This window comes from Alnus glutinosa, chromosome 4 (genome assembly GCF_958979055.1).
Source record: "Alnus glutinosa chromosome 4, dhAlnGlut1.1, whole genome shotgun sequence".
NCBI lineage: Eukaryota > Viridiplantae > Streptophyta > Magnoliopsida > Fagales > Betulaceae > Alnus > Alnus glutinosa.
This window is the reverse complement of record NC_084889.1, coordinates 29755176-29769189: the sequence shown is the minus strand read 5'-3', so window position 1 is coordinate 29769189 and position 14014 is coordinate 29755176. Positions and strand designations below refer to the sequence as shown.

General features: G+C 35.0%; 1 protein-coding gene across 3 annotated transcripts; it reads left to right on the top strand.

The window, feature by feature from the left end:
- The first annotated feature begins 4555 nt into the window (after positions 1–4555).
- On the top strand, positions 4556–8152 carry LOC133867447 (uncharacterized). Of its 3 annotated transcripts, XM_062304213.1 has the most exons (3): positions 4557–5752; positions 7517–7648; positions 7963–8152. In XM_062304213.1, exon 1 carries the CDS (start codon positions 4716–4718, stop codon positions 5616–5618), a length of 903 nt encoding a protein of 300 aa, XP_062160197.1. In that variant the 5' UTR covers positions 4557–4715; the 3' UTR covers positions 5619–5752; positions 7517–7648; positions 7963–8152. The 3 variants fall into 3 exon arrangements, with proteins under 3 accessions (XP_062160199.1, XP_062160197.1, XP_062160198.1); XM_062304215.1 differs by lacking the exon at positions 7517–7648 and having other exon boundaries at positions 4556–5698; XM_062304214.1 differs by lacking the exon at positions 7517–7648.
- The last annotated feature ends 5862 nt before the right edge of the window (positions 8153–14014 follow it).

Here is a 14014-nt window from a genome sequence, read left to right as displayed (position 1 = left end):
ATAATGATTCAAAAATCTCAACATTTAGGGACTTAAGCTAAGCTATAATATCCTTCATTTCCATAATGAGATTAGAAACACTTTAGAAATTGTAAAAAGTTTATCTTTAAAGCTTTTTCTATTAGAGTGCTGGCTAAGTTTTGTTTGAACTTACTAAATGTTCATAAACAACCTTTATAAACTTTGACCCTAAAACATTCAGGAATAAATCCCTGATGACTTTAGTGATATGAAATTTTATGAACATCTAACTTAGGTAATTAAATCACTCTCACTGTTCATACTTAATAATCTCATGTGGCGTACTTAATTCTGCGGGAGTAACTGGTTTGTCCACACAGAGCACCAAATTTTTTAACACCCCAAGTGAAAAAACATATTAATATTTTTCCAGTCAGAAAAATATTACCTTAAAGTATTGGAACATAAAACTATCAAAAGTAGAGTAATATGAATAGCTGTAATGACCAAGAAAATAAAAATAAATACTTTAATGCTATGAAGTAACTTTATTTTAAATTCGCCAATACCAATTTAAATAGTAAATTTCAACCTACCTATGGCCAAAGGTTACATCACGCATGAAATTTACTCTTTATTAATAAGAGTAAAACAAATTTAAATATTAATAAATAAAATTCTCCGTACCTGTGGGCAACCGAGCGAAATTTTACTATTAAAACTAAATTTGTTTTCTTATTCTAATTAAGTCATAAAAATAAAAACTTCCCTGTGTGGATAAGTAATTAAATTTATGAATTAATTACAAGACGATGTTAATTTTTCTATATGAAGTTCATGTGTATAATCTTTATGCAATTATTATAAAATCGAGATGCTGTGGCTCTTCCAAAATCATAATAATCACGTTGTAATTCATGAACATCTAATAAAATTCTTTCTGAAGTTCATACGTGTAATCCTGATGTAATTATCATTAAATATAGGATGATGTGGCTCTCCCAAAATTATTATGATAATTACGTGTGTGCAATCTTGATGCAATTGTCATTCAAAAATTGGGATGCTGTGCCTCTCCTAAAATTATCATGATAATTACGACTTCATTAATATCTAACAACTTTATAGATTCTCCCTTAATAGCTCCGGGAATATAACAAACCAATACCTAAATGGGGTAAACAGCATTTTCCAAGGTGCAACTAGGTGAGTTCCTAGGAAAGTGAGGGGGGTCACAAGGACACACTTAAATCCCAAGACTTTCCTAGCCAGAACTTTTCTAGACTTTGCATTCTTGGATATTACTGTAAACACGCAAGCATATATGGTATTGTTAATTATTCTTAGGTCTAGACATCAAACAATTTATATTTAAACAATATAAATTCAACAATTAAAATATATTCCTCAATTCATGTATTAAAGAAACAATGATTTTAATACAGATCAATGCAAATCATAAGAGAAATAAAATTGCAATATGAGGACATAATAAATTACATGGCCCAATGGTTTAGTAGGTGGCTTTAGACCATTTATAGAACCCAAGTTCTAAACCCCACAAGAGCCTATTGTTTTTAATTCTTGATGGGCTACTGAAATGGGTCGGGTTTCTGGGTCACAAGACTCCAAATGGGCTACTGTATTGAGCAATTGGGTCAACCCACTTAATCGGGTCGGGCCTCTAGGTCTATGTATAGTGCTGGCCCAAACTGGGTCAGCCCACTTAAACGGCCCAAAACTACATTGGTTTTAAAAAACCCTACCCGAAAATATATCCAACCTAGAAACCTTAATGGGTCGAAACCCTACCTGATCACCAAGCAACCAGACCCGTAATGTTCCAGATGGAATTGAAAACCTTAAAAAATGGAACCCTAGCCGCCACCCTTTTGTGAAAATACCCATATCAAAATTACGGCAACTCAAAAATAGGCAGTATATCACAATACACAGAATAGTGATAATAATAAAAAAATAGCCATATCAAATTTATGGGTTTTCAAACGTATGTGAACAATAAATTTAATTGTATTCACAAAACATCTACTAGATTGAACAAAAATATGTTCACAAAACTATGATTTAACAACCGAACGTGAACAATAAAAAAACAAACTATGTTCATAGAAATTATGGATTCAACAAAAACTTATTGCTAAGCAAAATAGCATAGAGGTGGCTCTGATACCACATGTTAGAACATATAAACATATTATGCTTAAACTAACATGCACAGCAAAAATAAATAAAATTGGATTTATGCTTACCTCTTGCCATCTTTGCTCAAGCGCTTCCACAAATATATGAAGAAAACAAAAGTATTATTTGAGAGATTTTCTAACCTATGCATATGACTGTATTGTCGTACTGATGGTGTACACATGCTATTAATTTATAGACTAGGCCAGGGACCCTCAAATATGGTAAATACCGTATTATTCCTCCCATCAAAGAAACAATATTATTAATTAATTTTAAATCAATTAAACGATTTCATTACGGTATCTAAATTAATAGAAATTACCATAACCATAATACCGCATATTATATTTATTTATTAAAATATAATAAATATAATAAACACCGTAATATGTGATATAAAGGCCACATAAGAGAATAATATCTTGCATACGTATCTATCTCACGACACCATGCCAATCACCCTACTGCCGTGTGAAAATCTAAAGAAGTTAGAGTTGCATTCGGCCAATGTGACAAACCAATGGTTGCAAGATTTTCTTTCTCAACACCTACTCATTGAGCGCTTGGGCCTACATAGTTGTAATATGTTGAAAATGATTAAGATTGCAAGTGATCGCATCAAGAGTTTAGCCTTTCATCATTGCCTAGATCTGATTGAAGTTGGAATTGTTACTCCTAATTTGCAAAAACTCGAGTATTATGGTGGTGTTAACATTGTATCGGGAGTTAATTAGTCTATTGAAAAGATGGAATTCATTCGAAATTATTGACTTTTGGAGAGCTTGGCATGCCGAGCTATTCTAGTTTCTTTTATTTGACTAATTAATCTTTTCATGAATAATATTGTTCGGTTCTTCCTTTTGATTGGCTTCCAGAGGTGGCCGGAGGGGTGGCTCGCAGCCACCTCGGAAGCTTGGTGGCCGCGTGGCCACCCTAGAAAAGACCTTGGGTGCCGCGTGGCCACCCCTTAGGCAGGGGGTGGCCGTGAGCCACCCCAGAGGTGGTTCCGTGGTGGCCGCGCGGTCACCCTAGAAAAGACCTTGGGTGCCGTGTGGCCACCCCTTAGGCTAGGGGTGGCTCACGCCGTGTGGCCACCCTTTAGGCTAGGGGTGGCCGGAGCCACCTTTGGGGGTGGTTTGCGCACCACCCCCTCCACCAAAGGGTGTGGCTGGCAGCCACCCCATTAGGTTTATTTTTTTTTATTGTTTTTTTTTAAAAAAATATATATATATTAATTTTAATATTTTTTTTTATTAATTACTGTAAATGGCATTTTGGTCTTGAAACCAAAATTAACACTAAAAAATAGCATATTCCTTCAAAGTTAACGGAATTTCCTGATGGAAGGGGCCAAAATATGTAAACATGGTAGTTTGATGTTATTTTTTGGTCGAAGTGTCAGTTCATGGAACATGTTGACAATGGCTGATAGTTGATGGGGTGAAAATGTAATTACCCCTTTTATTTTATTTTATTAATTTCAAACCTTTTGAGAATAACTATAGAAATAATATTCAAATCTTATGCTACCTATAATGTTTTTAGTAGGTCCGTGCTATAAACTCGAAGATTTTAATTAACGACCACCTAATCATCGTTTAGCTAAAGTTGAAACAATTTTAAAGGGTTGTATATAAGCCTGTCTCCTATTTTTCACATGTTAGGGTAATTCTTATATCATCATGTTCATGATCTTGTTCTGCATATTATTCTTTATTAATTAATCAAATATTGTTGTTGTCATTGCATGAACAGTATAATTGTTCCTCCATTTAATTTTAAATATATGTATTAATTAATATCAATATTAGAGAGCTTCCAATTTTTTTTTAAAAAAAGACATGTATTGCTTAAATGTGATAAATATTTTGAGCTTTAGAGAATGTGTATATGAAAAGATTATAAAAATGCATATTTTAGAGAATGCATATTTTTTTTTGAGAGTATCTAAGTTATTAACATTTTTTTTTTTTTTCAAAAACATATTTGAGTTGATTTTTAGAATTCAAATCTATTCAGATTTTATCCATTTTTTTTTTCTAATTTTGTCTTAAATTTTTTAAACTATTCAAACATAATTTAAAAAGATAATTTTTTTTCGCTATTCACAATTTTAAATATAATATAAAATAATAAAATATAATATAAAAAAATCGTACACCCAAATCAACTCTAAAGAATATTAAACATCACTCCATTATTTCCTATCCCTACAACATATGTGGTGTGTTTTCGGGTAACGTTTTATGGAAGACCACACCATATAAATTTTTAAAGAATATAATATAATAGGGTGATGTATAAGATTGGTGTAACTAGAATGAAAAAAAATAAAAAAATAAAAAAATTATTGAAGAACAAATTAGATTGAAATGGGCTACCCTTTTAATTTATATATATATACCCAAATTACTCAGAGGCCTTCGTCTTCCTCCGTTCATCTCACAGAAACACTTTATCTCAGGCTTTCATGCTTTTACAGACAAACCCTAACTATCGATAACCACACACATTCTACTTCAAGTGCGAAACAGTGAGCTCTTTCGAATATGGATGGGAATAGCGACCCCTTCGCCTCAATCACCGAGCTCTGTCACGTGTCGGCCTCCCAAGAAGACCGCTTACGTCACTGCCCTTTTGCCCGCGAATCCGAAGACGACGACGAGGACCGCGTGGAGTCCACCGGGATCCTCATGGTGTCTTTGCCGGAGAGTAGCAGCGCCCACGACGTGTTCCAGACACCACCGGAGGGATCCGTACTCCAGAGCTCAGAGGAGCAGTGGTCGATGGCCTTCGATCATCCTTATGACCGGGCGGTCGATGGCCCACGTGATGCCGTGGATTTGGGGAAGGACTCCGATCTAGGGTTTTCGGAGGTGGAACTGGCGCAGAGAGTCAACGACGATTCAGTCTCCGAGTGCCGAATGAGGACGGAATTGTCGTTGGAGGAGAGCTTAGCCGACTCACTGTCGAAGAAATCCAATCTTTCAGAACAGCAAATGGCTTCGGAGGCTCCAGAAGCGTGTGTAGTAGCTCTAACTGACTCCAATACAGAGAATTTTGTTGTGAAATTGGACTCCGAGAGTCGTAAAAACTTTGAAATTAGTGAAGAAACGGCAGTGGAAGCAACTAGGGACGATGTCGAAGTCTATTCTTCCGCGAAGAGGAAGCTGGATTATTTTCAATCGGAATCCAAAGAAAGCGGCGAGGACGATTTGGAAGGTGAGCAGCCGGTGGGGAAGGGAGCAGAGAGAGTGCCGATTAGCATATTGAATGTGTTGAAAATTCTCAAGGAAGGGTGTGATGATGAGGATGAGAGCCTCAAGAATGTTAGCATTCTGGAGATTTGTAAGCAGCGGGGAGTGACTTTTCCGCGGCCGAGGTGGTGGCCGGACGGCGGGTTTGAAGCAGTTGACGATAGAGATGATGGTGGCGGACCGGCGGTGGTTTGAAGCTGGAGAATGGAGAGAGAGAGTTTTGAGGCCATTTGAGTCTTTCCTGCAGGTTGTTATTTTGAGAGCCATTGATGGGGTAGGTAGCTAATGTGGACCTTCTTTTGGCTTGTAATTTGGAAAGCTTCTTCATGGTATGCTCAATGTGTTTCTGATTCAGAAAAAATTGTGTTTTTAAATCCAGTAAGACTTATATTTTAAAAATGTACAATTTTAAATGTTAAATTACAATTTTAAAAATTAAATCAATATTAAAACACACTTCTTATTTTTTATCTGGTTTTTTGTGTTTTTTTATTTTTATTTTTTTATATTTAGAATCTTGAAAAAAATGCGACTCGTCACTCGGAAGTAGGCACGCCTTAATATATTGAGAAATGCTAGAAGTATCAAATTTTTTACCAAGAGATGTATACTAATGAATAAGCTCCACATCATCTTAGTACTCATTTCTTGGTAAAAAATTTGGTACCTCTAGCATTTCTCCAATATATTTTGAGGCATAAAGCGACAAGGTTAAGTCAAGTCTTTTTTATTTTATTTTATTTTATTATTTTTTTAAAATATTAATATTATACTTTTATTCAAAAGTTAATTTTCTCATTTTTAATTGGAATTCTAGCCGTTCAATATTCGTTTCGAGGCTCAAAAAATCTTTACCCACCATATAATTGTTTATTATTATTATTATTTTTATTCTCTCCATTATTTTCAAGAATAGGATGTATACGATAAAAGTTGAAAAATAAATTTTATTTAAGACTATCTTTAATATTATTTTATTCTCTTATTTAATACTATCAATTTTTTAAGTCTTATTTCAAGAATGAAATGGTGGAGAATTAAATGATATTAATGCCTTTTTAATTGCTTATTACTATAATTAAGGCCTTAATTAAAGAATGTTAATTATAATTAAGCTTTCAAATATTGTTTTATAAATTTTTTTTTTATTAATATTCATTAATTGAAGGCCTTGTTAAGTTGGGGCCTTAAGCAACGGCCTAACTTTTTCCTATATAGAGCCGGCCTTGCCTGGAGGGTTGGGATTGAGAAGCATTTATAGGAGAGATTTGAGCTTTGAGGAAACAGAAAAGGCAGTAGCTTGATTACTACGGAAGAGATTTGAATTGTTTTTCCTATTTTGGACCATTTATTTTGGTGGGGTCTGTGACCTGGTTTAGTTTTGCATGGTAAGAAGATAAATGAGTTTCATGGAGACGGATGGGATTTAGCATGTTTGTTTTTAAGGTTTTTAACTGGAGTGTAACCGACAGCAGCTGATTATTAAACCATTAATTTATTGAGAACATCTTTAAAGGATTCGGGCAAGAAATGAGAGAGTTTCAGGGAGAGTTATGGGTATCGGGGTGTCCGAGCAGGTTCCCGGGCTGTCTGGGGGTGCAAAACTCACCTGCTCGGCACCCCGAAACCCACACCCTCCTCTCTGGAATTCAGACAGAGAAATCCTGAAATGAACACTGAAATTGGTCTGATCTATTGAATTTAAGTTGTTGGTGAGATATGTTCTTTTTCTTTTCTAATGAAGTGGTCAGAGCTATTGATAAGAATTACTGCATTTTTATGGAAAGGTTTTATGATTAAAAAGCTATAGGAGCTAAGGTTAGTTGGCAGGCCATCTGTGACGATATTCCAAGGAGATTGAGGAGATAAAACATTATATCAGGGTCAAGATTGAAATTACATAGACTTGCAAGTTCTTTGATACAAAAACAAAATGGTAAATGATTTATTTCTTATGCCAGTAACTTGTTCTAGCCGATTTCTTGCCTACAAACATATGAAAAGAGTAAAATTGATGGTGATTGATCCTATGTAGAGGTACAATGCTTCATGCTGATTGGTCTCTGATGTGTGGTTTCCTTGAGCAATTTAAGGATTAGCTCTTCTGCAATTAGTTGCAGCCTCTCTACCAGAGACAGGCAATTGGAGTGGGGGAATTAAGGCAATAATCAGAACAGGATCTTTTGGTGATAACTGGGGAGTTTCCCAGGAAGTTTCATATGATGGTAATGATGGAATTTTTTTATGATTTGATTATCCTAGTTGGTTCTGAATCTCAGATGCTTGATCTTAGTTTTTTGATTGATTTGAATAGTATACATTTGCTTATTGATATCTATGGAGAAATGTGTAAGGTATTGAAAGATCAATGTGTTCATGTGTGAGTTTGATTGATTCCCTTGATAAGAGATTTGCTGGACAATAGTCGTTCATGTTTACTGTCCAAGAACAATGTGTTCATGTTTATTGTCCAAGAACAATAGTTTTGCTTGTCAGATTTGGGCAACTACTCATTGTTTGATCCCCTTGATTTTTTCAGGACATACTTATAATTATACTCATGAACCTCTCTGGCCATGGCGGTAAGATACCAGCTCAACCAATACAAATTGTCACAATATTCCAATAATGTAAAGGTGATGTGATTGGTTTGAGACCCACATCAGATTTCATCTCATTACATGAATATATGACTCCCATGAGAGATTAGCATGGCCGAGCTTTAGTAATCTGATTTGTATAGATTTTTCCTCTTCAGACTTAAAAGAACTCCCCCATGTCCACTCACTGCCTAGTAGTAAATTTCAATGGCTGGCAATAATACGTCGAGAAGTTGTAAGAAGAAATTCAACTCAAGTATTGCTTAAAAATAAGGGCTAAATACACATTTGGTCTCTGAGTTTTGACAACTTTATTTTTTAGCCCCTGAGTTTCAATTTGTATCACAGATGGTGCCTCAATTTTGGTAAGAGACCGAATTAGTACCTCAGTTAAGTTTTCTGTCAAAAAACTAATTGCTCGCCATGTGTCAACATCTGAGGTTGACATGTGGCACTATATAAAAAAATTAAAAATCTTTAAAAATTTATTAAAAAATAATAAAATGAAAAAATGAAAAAAAAAAAAAAAAAAAAGGGGGGGGTGGCCTTGTTTTTTTATTTTTTTATTTTTTTTAATTTTAATATTTTTTAATTAATTTTTAAATATTTTTAATTATTTTATATAGTGACACATGGCGGACCGTTAGTTTTTGGACGTAAAGCTTAACTGAGGTATTAATTTGGTATTTTTTCAAAATTGAAGTATTATCTGTGATGCGAATTGAAACTCAGGGACTAAAAAATAAAGTTGTCAAAATTCAGGAACCAAAAATATGTTTAACCCTAAAAATAATGAATTTTGACCTACCTGTATTACTTAGAAATTCAACTCAAGTATTACAGAGGTGATTTTGAGTAAACTCGACAAAATTTGGGGAAAAATCTTTTTTAACGAGCTTACTACGAATGCTTTAATACATTTATTGTCTTGCTTATAAAGATCCTTACGACTCCTAACCAAAACCATCTAGTAGTTGGGCTACATAACTCATAAATCCTACTAACTATAACATTGATAGACCCACTATCCTACCAAGGCTATAGGCCCACTCACCTAATATACCCATTACAAAATTCATATGAGATTAGGCAAGCACTAAAGAGTGAGTTTGACTTTAGCAATCGGAATTACTCATTCTTAATTAGTGTTAGCCACGTTAGATTCCACGGATACCCTGGTGGAATAAGTTAGGCTATGACTTAATTAGTCTTAAGGGAGCGCATATGGTTTTTCGTCGTCTAGACTCCTCCTGAGCAGTTTTCAGTAGATAAGTGCTACCATGGTAATGTCCAGGTAGAGTAGCTACAATTGGTGGCCCTTTCTACCCTTTTAATTACAAAACAAAACAAACAAACAAACAAACAAAACAAGTAGCATAAAAAGAAAAGAAATGGGGGTAATTACATTTTCCCCTCATCAACTACCAACCATTGTCAAAATGCCCCCATGAACTAACACTTCGACCAAAAAAGAGTATCAAACTATCATCTTTACACACTTTGACCCCTTCCGTCAGGGAATCCCATTAACTTGAATGGAATATGCCATTTTTGACTGTTAATTTTGGTTTAAAGACTAAAATGCCCTCTACAGTAATTAATAAAAAAATATTAAATAAAATTAATATATATATATATATATATATAAAAAATAAAAAATAAAAAATAAAAACTAAGGGGGTGGCGCGTGAACCACCCCCAGAGGTGGCTCGCGGCCACCCTAAGTCTTTTCTAGGATGGTCGCACGGCCACCCAGCCTCCAGGGTGGCCGGAGCCACCTTTAGGGGTGGCTCGTGGGCCGCGGCCACCCTAGAGGTGGTCGGAGCCACCTTTAGGGGTTGCTCACAGGCCACCCACGGGCTCTGGGGTGGCAGCACGGCCACCCTAGAGATAAGCTGGGGTGGTCGCGCGGCCACCCCTAGTTCCAGGGTAGCCGCGAGCCACCCCAGAGGTGGCCAGAGCCATCTCTGGGGGTGGCTCGCAGGCCACCTAGCCACCTCAAGGGGTGGCTGCCGTTACCCTTTTTTTTTTTCTTTTTTTTTTTTTTAAGATGAGGGTATTTAGGTCATTTTTTAAATTGGGTTAGAGCATTTAAGTCTTTACATGAATTAGACTGACAGAAGGGGCCAAAGTGTGTAAAGATGATAGTTTGATGCTCTTTTTTGATCGAAGTGTCAGTTCATGGAGGCATATTGGCCCACATGCTATGTATGATTTATTACTTAGAAATAAAGTTGTCAAAATTCAGGAACTAAAAATATGTTTAACCCTAAAAATAATGAATTTTGACCTACCTGTATTACTTAGAAATTCAACTCAAGTATTACAGAGGCGATTTTGAGTAAACTCGACAAAATTTGGGGAAAAATATTTTTTAACGAGCTTACTACGAATGCTTTAATACATTTATTGGGTCTTGCTTATAAAGATCCTTACGACTCCTAACCAAAACCATCTAGTAGTTGGGCTACATAACTCATGAATCCTACTAACTATAACATTGATAGACCCACTATCCTACCAAGGCTATAGGCCTACTCACCTAATATACCCATTACAAAATTCATATGAGATTAGGCAAGCACTAAAGAGTGAGTTTGAATTTAGCAATCGGAATTACTCATTCTTAATTCGTGTTAGCCACATTGGATTCCACGGATATCCTGGTGGAATAAGTTAGGCTATGACTTAATTAGTCTTAAGGGAGCGCATATGGTTTTTCGTTGTCTAGACTCCTCCTGAGCAGTTTTCAGTAGGTAAGTGCTACCATGGTAACATCCAGGTAGAGTAGCTACAATTGGTGGCCCTTTCTACCCTTTTAATTACAAAACAAAACAAACAAACAAACAAAAAAACAAGTAGCATAAAAAGAAAAGAAATTGGGGTAATTACATTTTCTCCTCATCAACTACCAGCCATTGTCAAAATACCCCCATGAACTAACACTTCGACCAAAAAAGAGCATCAAACTACCATCTTTACACACTTTGACCCTTTCCGTCAGGGAATCCCATTAACTTGAATGGAATATGCCATTTTTGACTGTTAATTTTGGTTTAAAGACTAAAATGCCCTCTATAGTAATTAATAAAAAATATTAAATAAAATATATATATATATATATATATATATATATATATATATATATATATATATATATATATATATATATATATATATATATATATATTAAAAAAAAAAAAAAAAAAAACTAAGGGGGTGGTGCGCGAACCACCCCCAGAGGTGGCTCGCGGCCACCCTAAGTCTTTTCTAGGGTGGCTCGTGGGCCGCGGCCACCCCAGAGGTGGTCGGAGCCACCTTTAGGGTTGCTCACGAGCCACCCACGGCCTCTAGGGTGGCAGCACGGCCACCCTAGAGATAAGCTGGGGTGGTCGCACGGCCACCCCTAGTTCCGGGTAGCCGCGAGCCACCCCAGAGGTGGCCGGAGCCATCTCTGGGGGTGGCTCGCAGGCCACCTAGCCACCTCAAGGGGTGGCTGCCGCTACCCCCCCCCCCCCCCCCCCCCCTCCCCCTTTTTTTTTTTTTTAAGATGAGGTCATTTTTGAAATTGGGTTAGAGCATTTAAGTCTTTACATGAATTAGACTGATAGAAGGGGCCAAAGTGTGTAAAGATAATAGTTTGATGCTCTTTTTTGGTCGAAGTGTCAGTTCATGGAGGCATATTGACAATGATCGGTAGTTGATGGAGGGAAATGTAATTACCCCAAAGAAATGACGAGGCAATGGTGAAAATGAGGAAATTTGTACAAGTGACAACATAATGGCTATAGCTTCCACCACACCACCGAATTTCATCACATCACATGATGTAAAACATTCAGACAACGATCTGTTATGCTTCAATTCCTACACAATTTAGTACCAAATTCCTATGTTTGAAGGTATCCGGAAACACCATGTTCTCCAAATTTCGACACCAACCCAACCCAACAATATACTCTTCATTGAAAGTCATCCCTCGGCAACGCCGCAAAAACATTAATATCACTCGTAACATCATTGGGCGGACACTCCCTCCTCGTATTTGGTTGAAGCATCTTGTCGAGCACATTAAGTGCATAATCGGCATGCCACATCTACTATAGAGACAGAATTAGTTGCATGCTATGAAGCCACTACACAGGCGTTATAGTTGACCAATTTTGCTAGTGGTTTCAAAATTATCAATTTTATAGCGAGACCAATCAAGATCTTCGACGATAACTCTGCTACAGTTTTCTTTTCTAAGAATAATAGGAGTTCAAGTATAAGTTAGCATATTGACATCAAGTATCTCAGCATGAAAGAGAACATTAAGAACATGAAGCGTTTATTGAACATATAAATATTAAATTGATGAATTGCAGATCTTATCACTAAAAGTTTACAAGTAAAACAGCTTAAAAGTCAAGTTGAGCATATGAGACTCATTGATTCATTTTGTAATCAGTTTCGCTCTATTAGTCTATAGACATTAAGTAATTGTTATAAAGTTTTATATAAATGTGTTGATAAATAAAGTTGAACCCAAATGGCTTATAAAATGTAGTTGCTCACAAAGTACTCATTTAATGAGTATCATACATTTTAATACATAGAATGAATGACTCATTATATAATGGTTTTACCGTCATATTTCACGTGTAGTATTCCTTACGTGAGTGAGAGTATTCCATGAATAAATTGAAATAAATAAAGTTATGGTATTATTGAAGTACCTAACCCATAAAGAAATTCAAGTGTCAAGGAGGCCAAGAGAGAGAACGTTAGAAATCCATAATTATCAAAGTGTGGCCCACATGCCATGTACGATTTATTTATATACAGGTTAAGGTATTCGGTAATTTACCCCAAATAATGAATTATTCGTGTAATCATAATTTGAATTAATTTTTATTTCTTGATGATAGGAACAATATATATATATATATATATATATATATATATATATATATATATATATATATATATATATATATATATATATATATATATATATATATATATATATATATATATATTTTAGATTTCATGACCTAACCTATAAATATAGAACTTGTATATTTTATCTATAAGATATCATTAGGCATAGGTTAAAAGACATTTATATATTAAAAAATTAAGAGAATTATTTAATGAGATTAACTTATGCTAAAACAAATGAAGCAAACAAGTTTACAACGGACTTTCCAAGGATTTCTGCAATACTCACGAATCTGCATTGCTAAAATATATTTATTTATTTTTTTCTCTGAGCAAAAACATCAATTTCCAAATCTCGATATATATATATATATATATATATATATATATATTTTCCATGTCCCTGTCAGATCTCGAGCCTCCTTAGGGTTCTTTTCTGTATCGATTTTTCTTTTCTTGTTTTCTCCTCCTTTATATATTTATATATTTTTTCTGCTGTACTATTTGCTCAGTGAGAGAGAGAGAAAAAATACATAGATATCTAGTAATTTCGTTGCTGAAATTGCAAGTAATTCGAGAAGTTAATGTGAAAATACTCCAAAGCAGACCAGTCAAAATTCTTAAATTATATGAATTTATGTCATTTCTTGCATCGAACGGTTAAAAAAATGCTACGTATTAAAAATGTGATACATTCAAAAAATAAAAATTCATTTCAAAAAACTTTTTCTTAAAACGTAAGAACCCGATTAAAATATACTCAATTCTCATTGGTAGTATTAATTTCACATTTTTAATATGCAGCATCATTCACGTCGCTCGATTCAAGAAACGACATGAATTCACATAATTTGAGAATTATAAACTTTAGGGTATCCTTGTCCATCATGAGACCCACCTATCCGAACAAATTTTGAGCAGCCCACTTGTTTTTTGGGTAGAAAAAACTCATCTCATTTGCTGTTCAAATTGTTAACATGTCACATTTTTAAAATATACTCAATTCTCATTAGTAACATGTCACTTTTTTAACAACCAGCATTTTTCACTCCGATCGATTCAATAAAC

Bases quoted from the DNA above. Each gene is read 5' to 3' on its own strand.
- LOC133867447 (XM_062304215.1), top strand. From the start codon at position 4,716: ATGGATGGGAATAGCGACCCCTTCGCCTCAATCACCGAGCTCTGTCAC.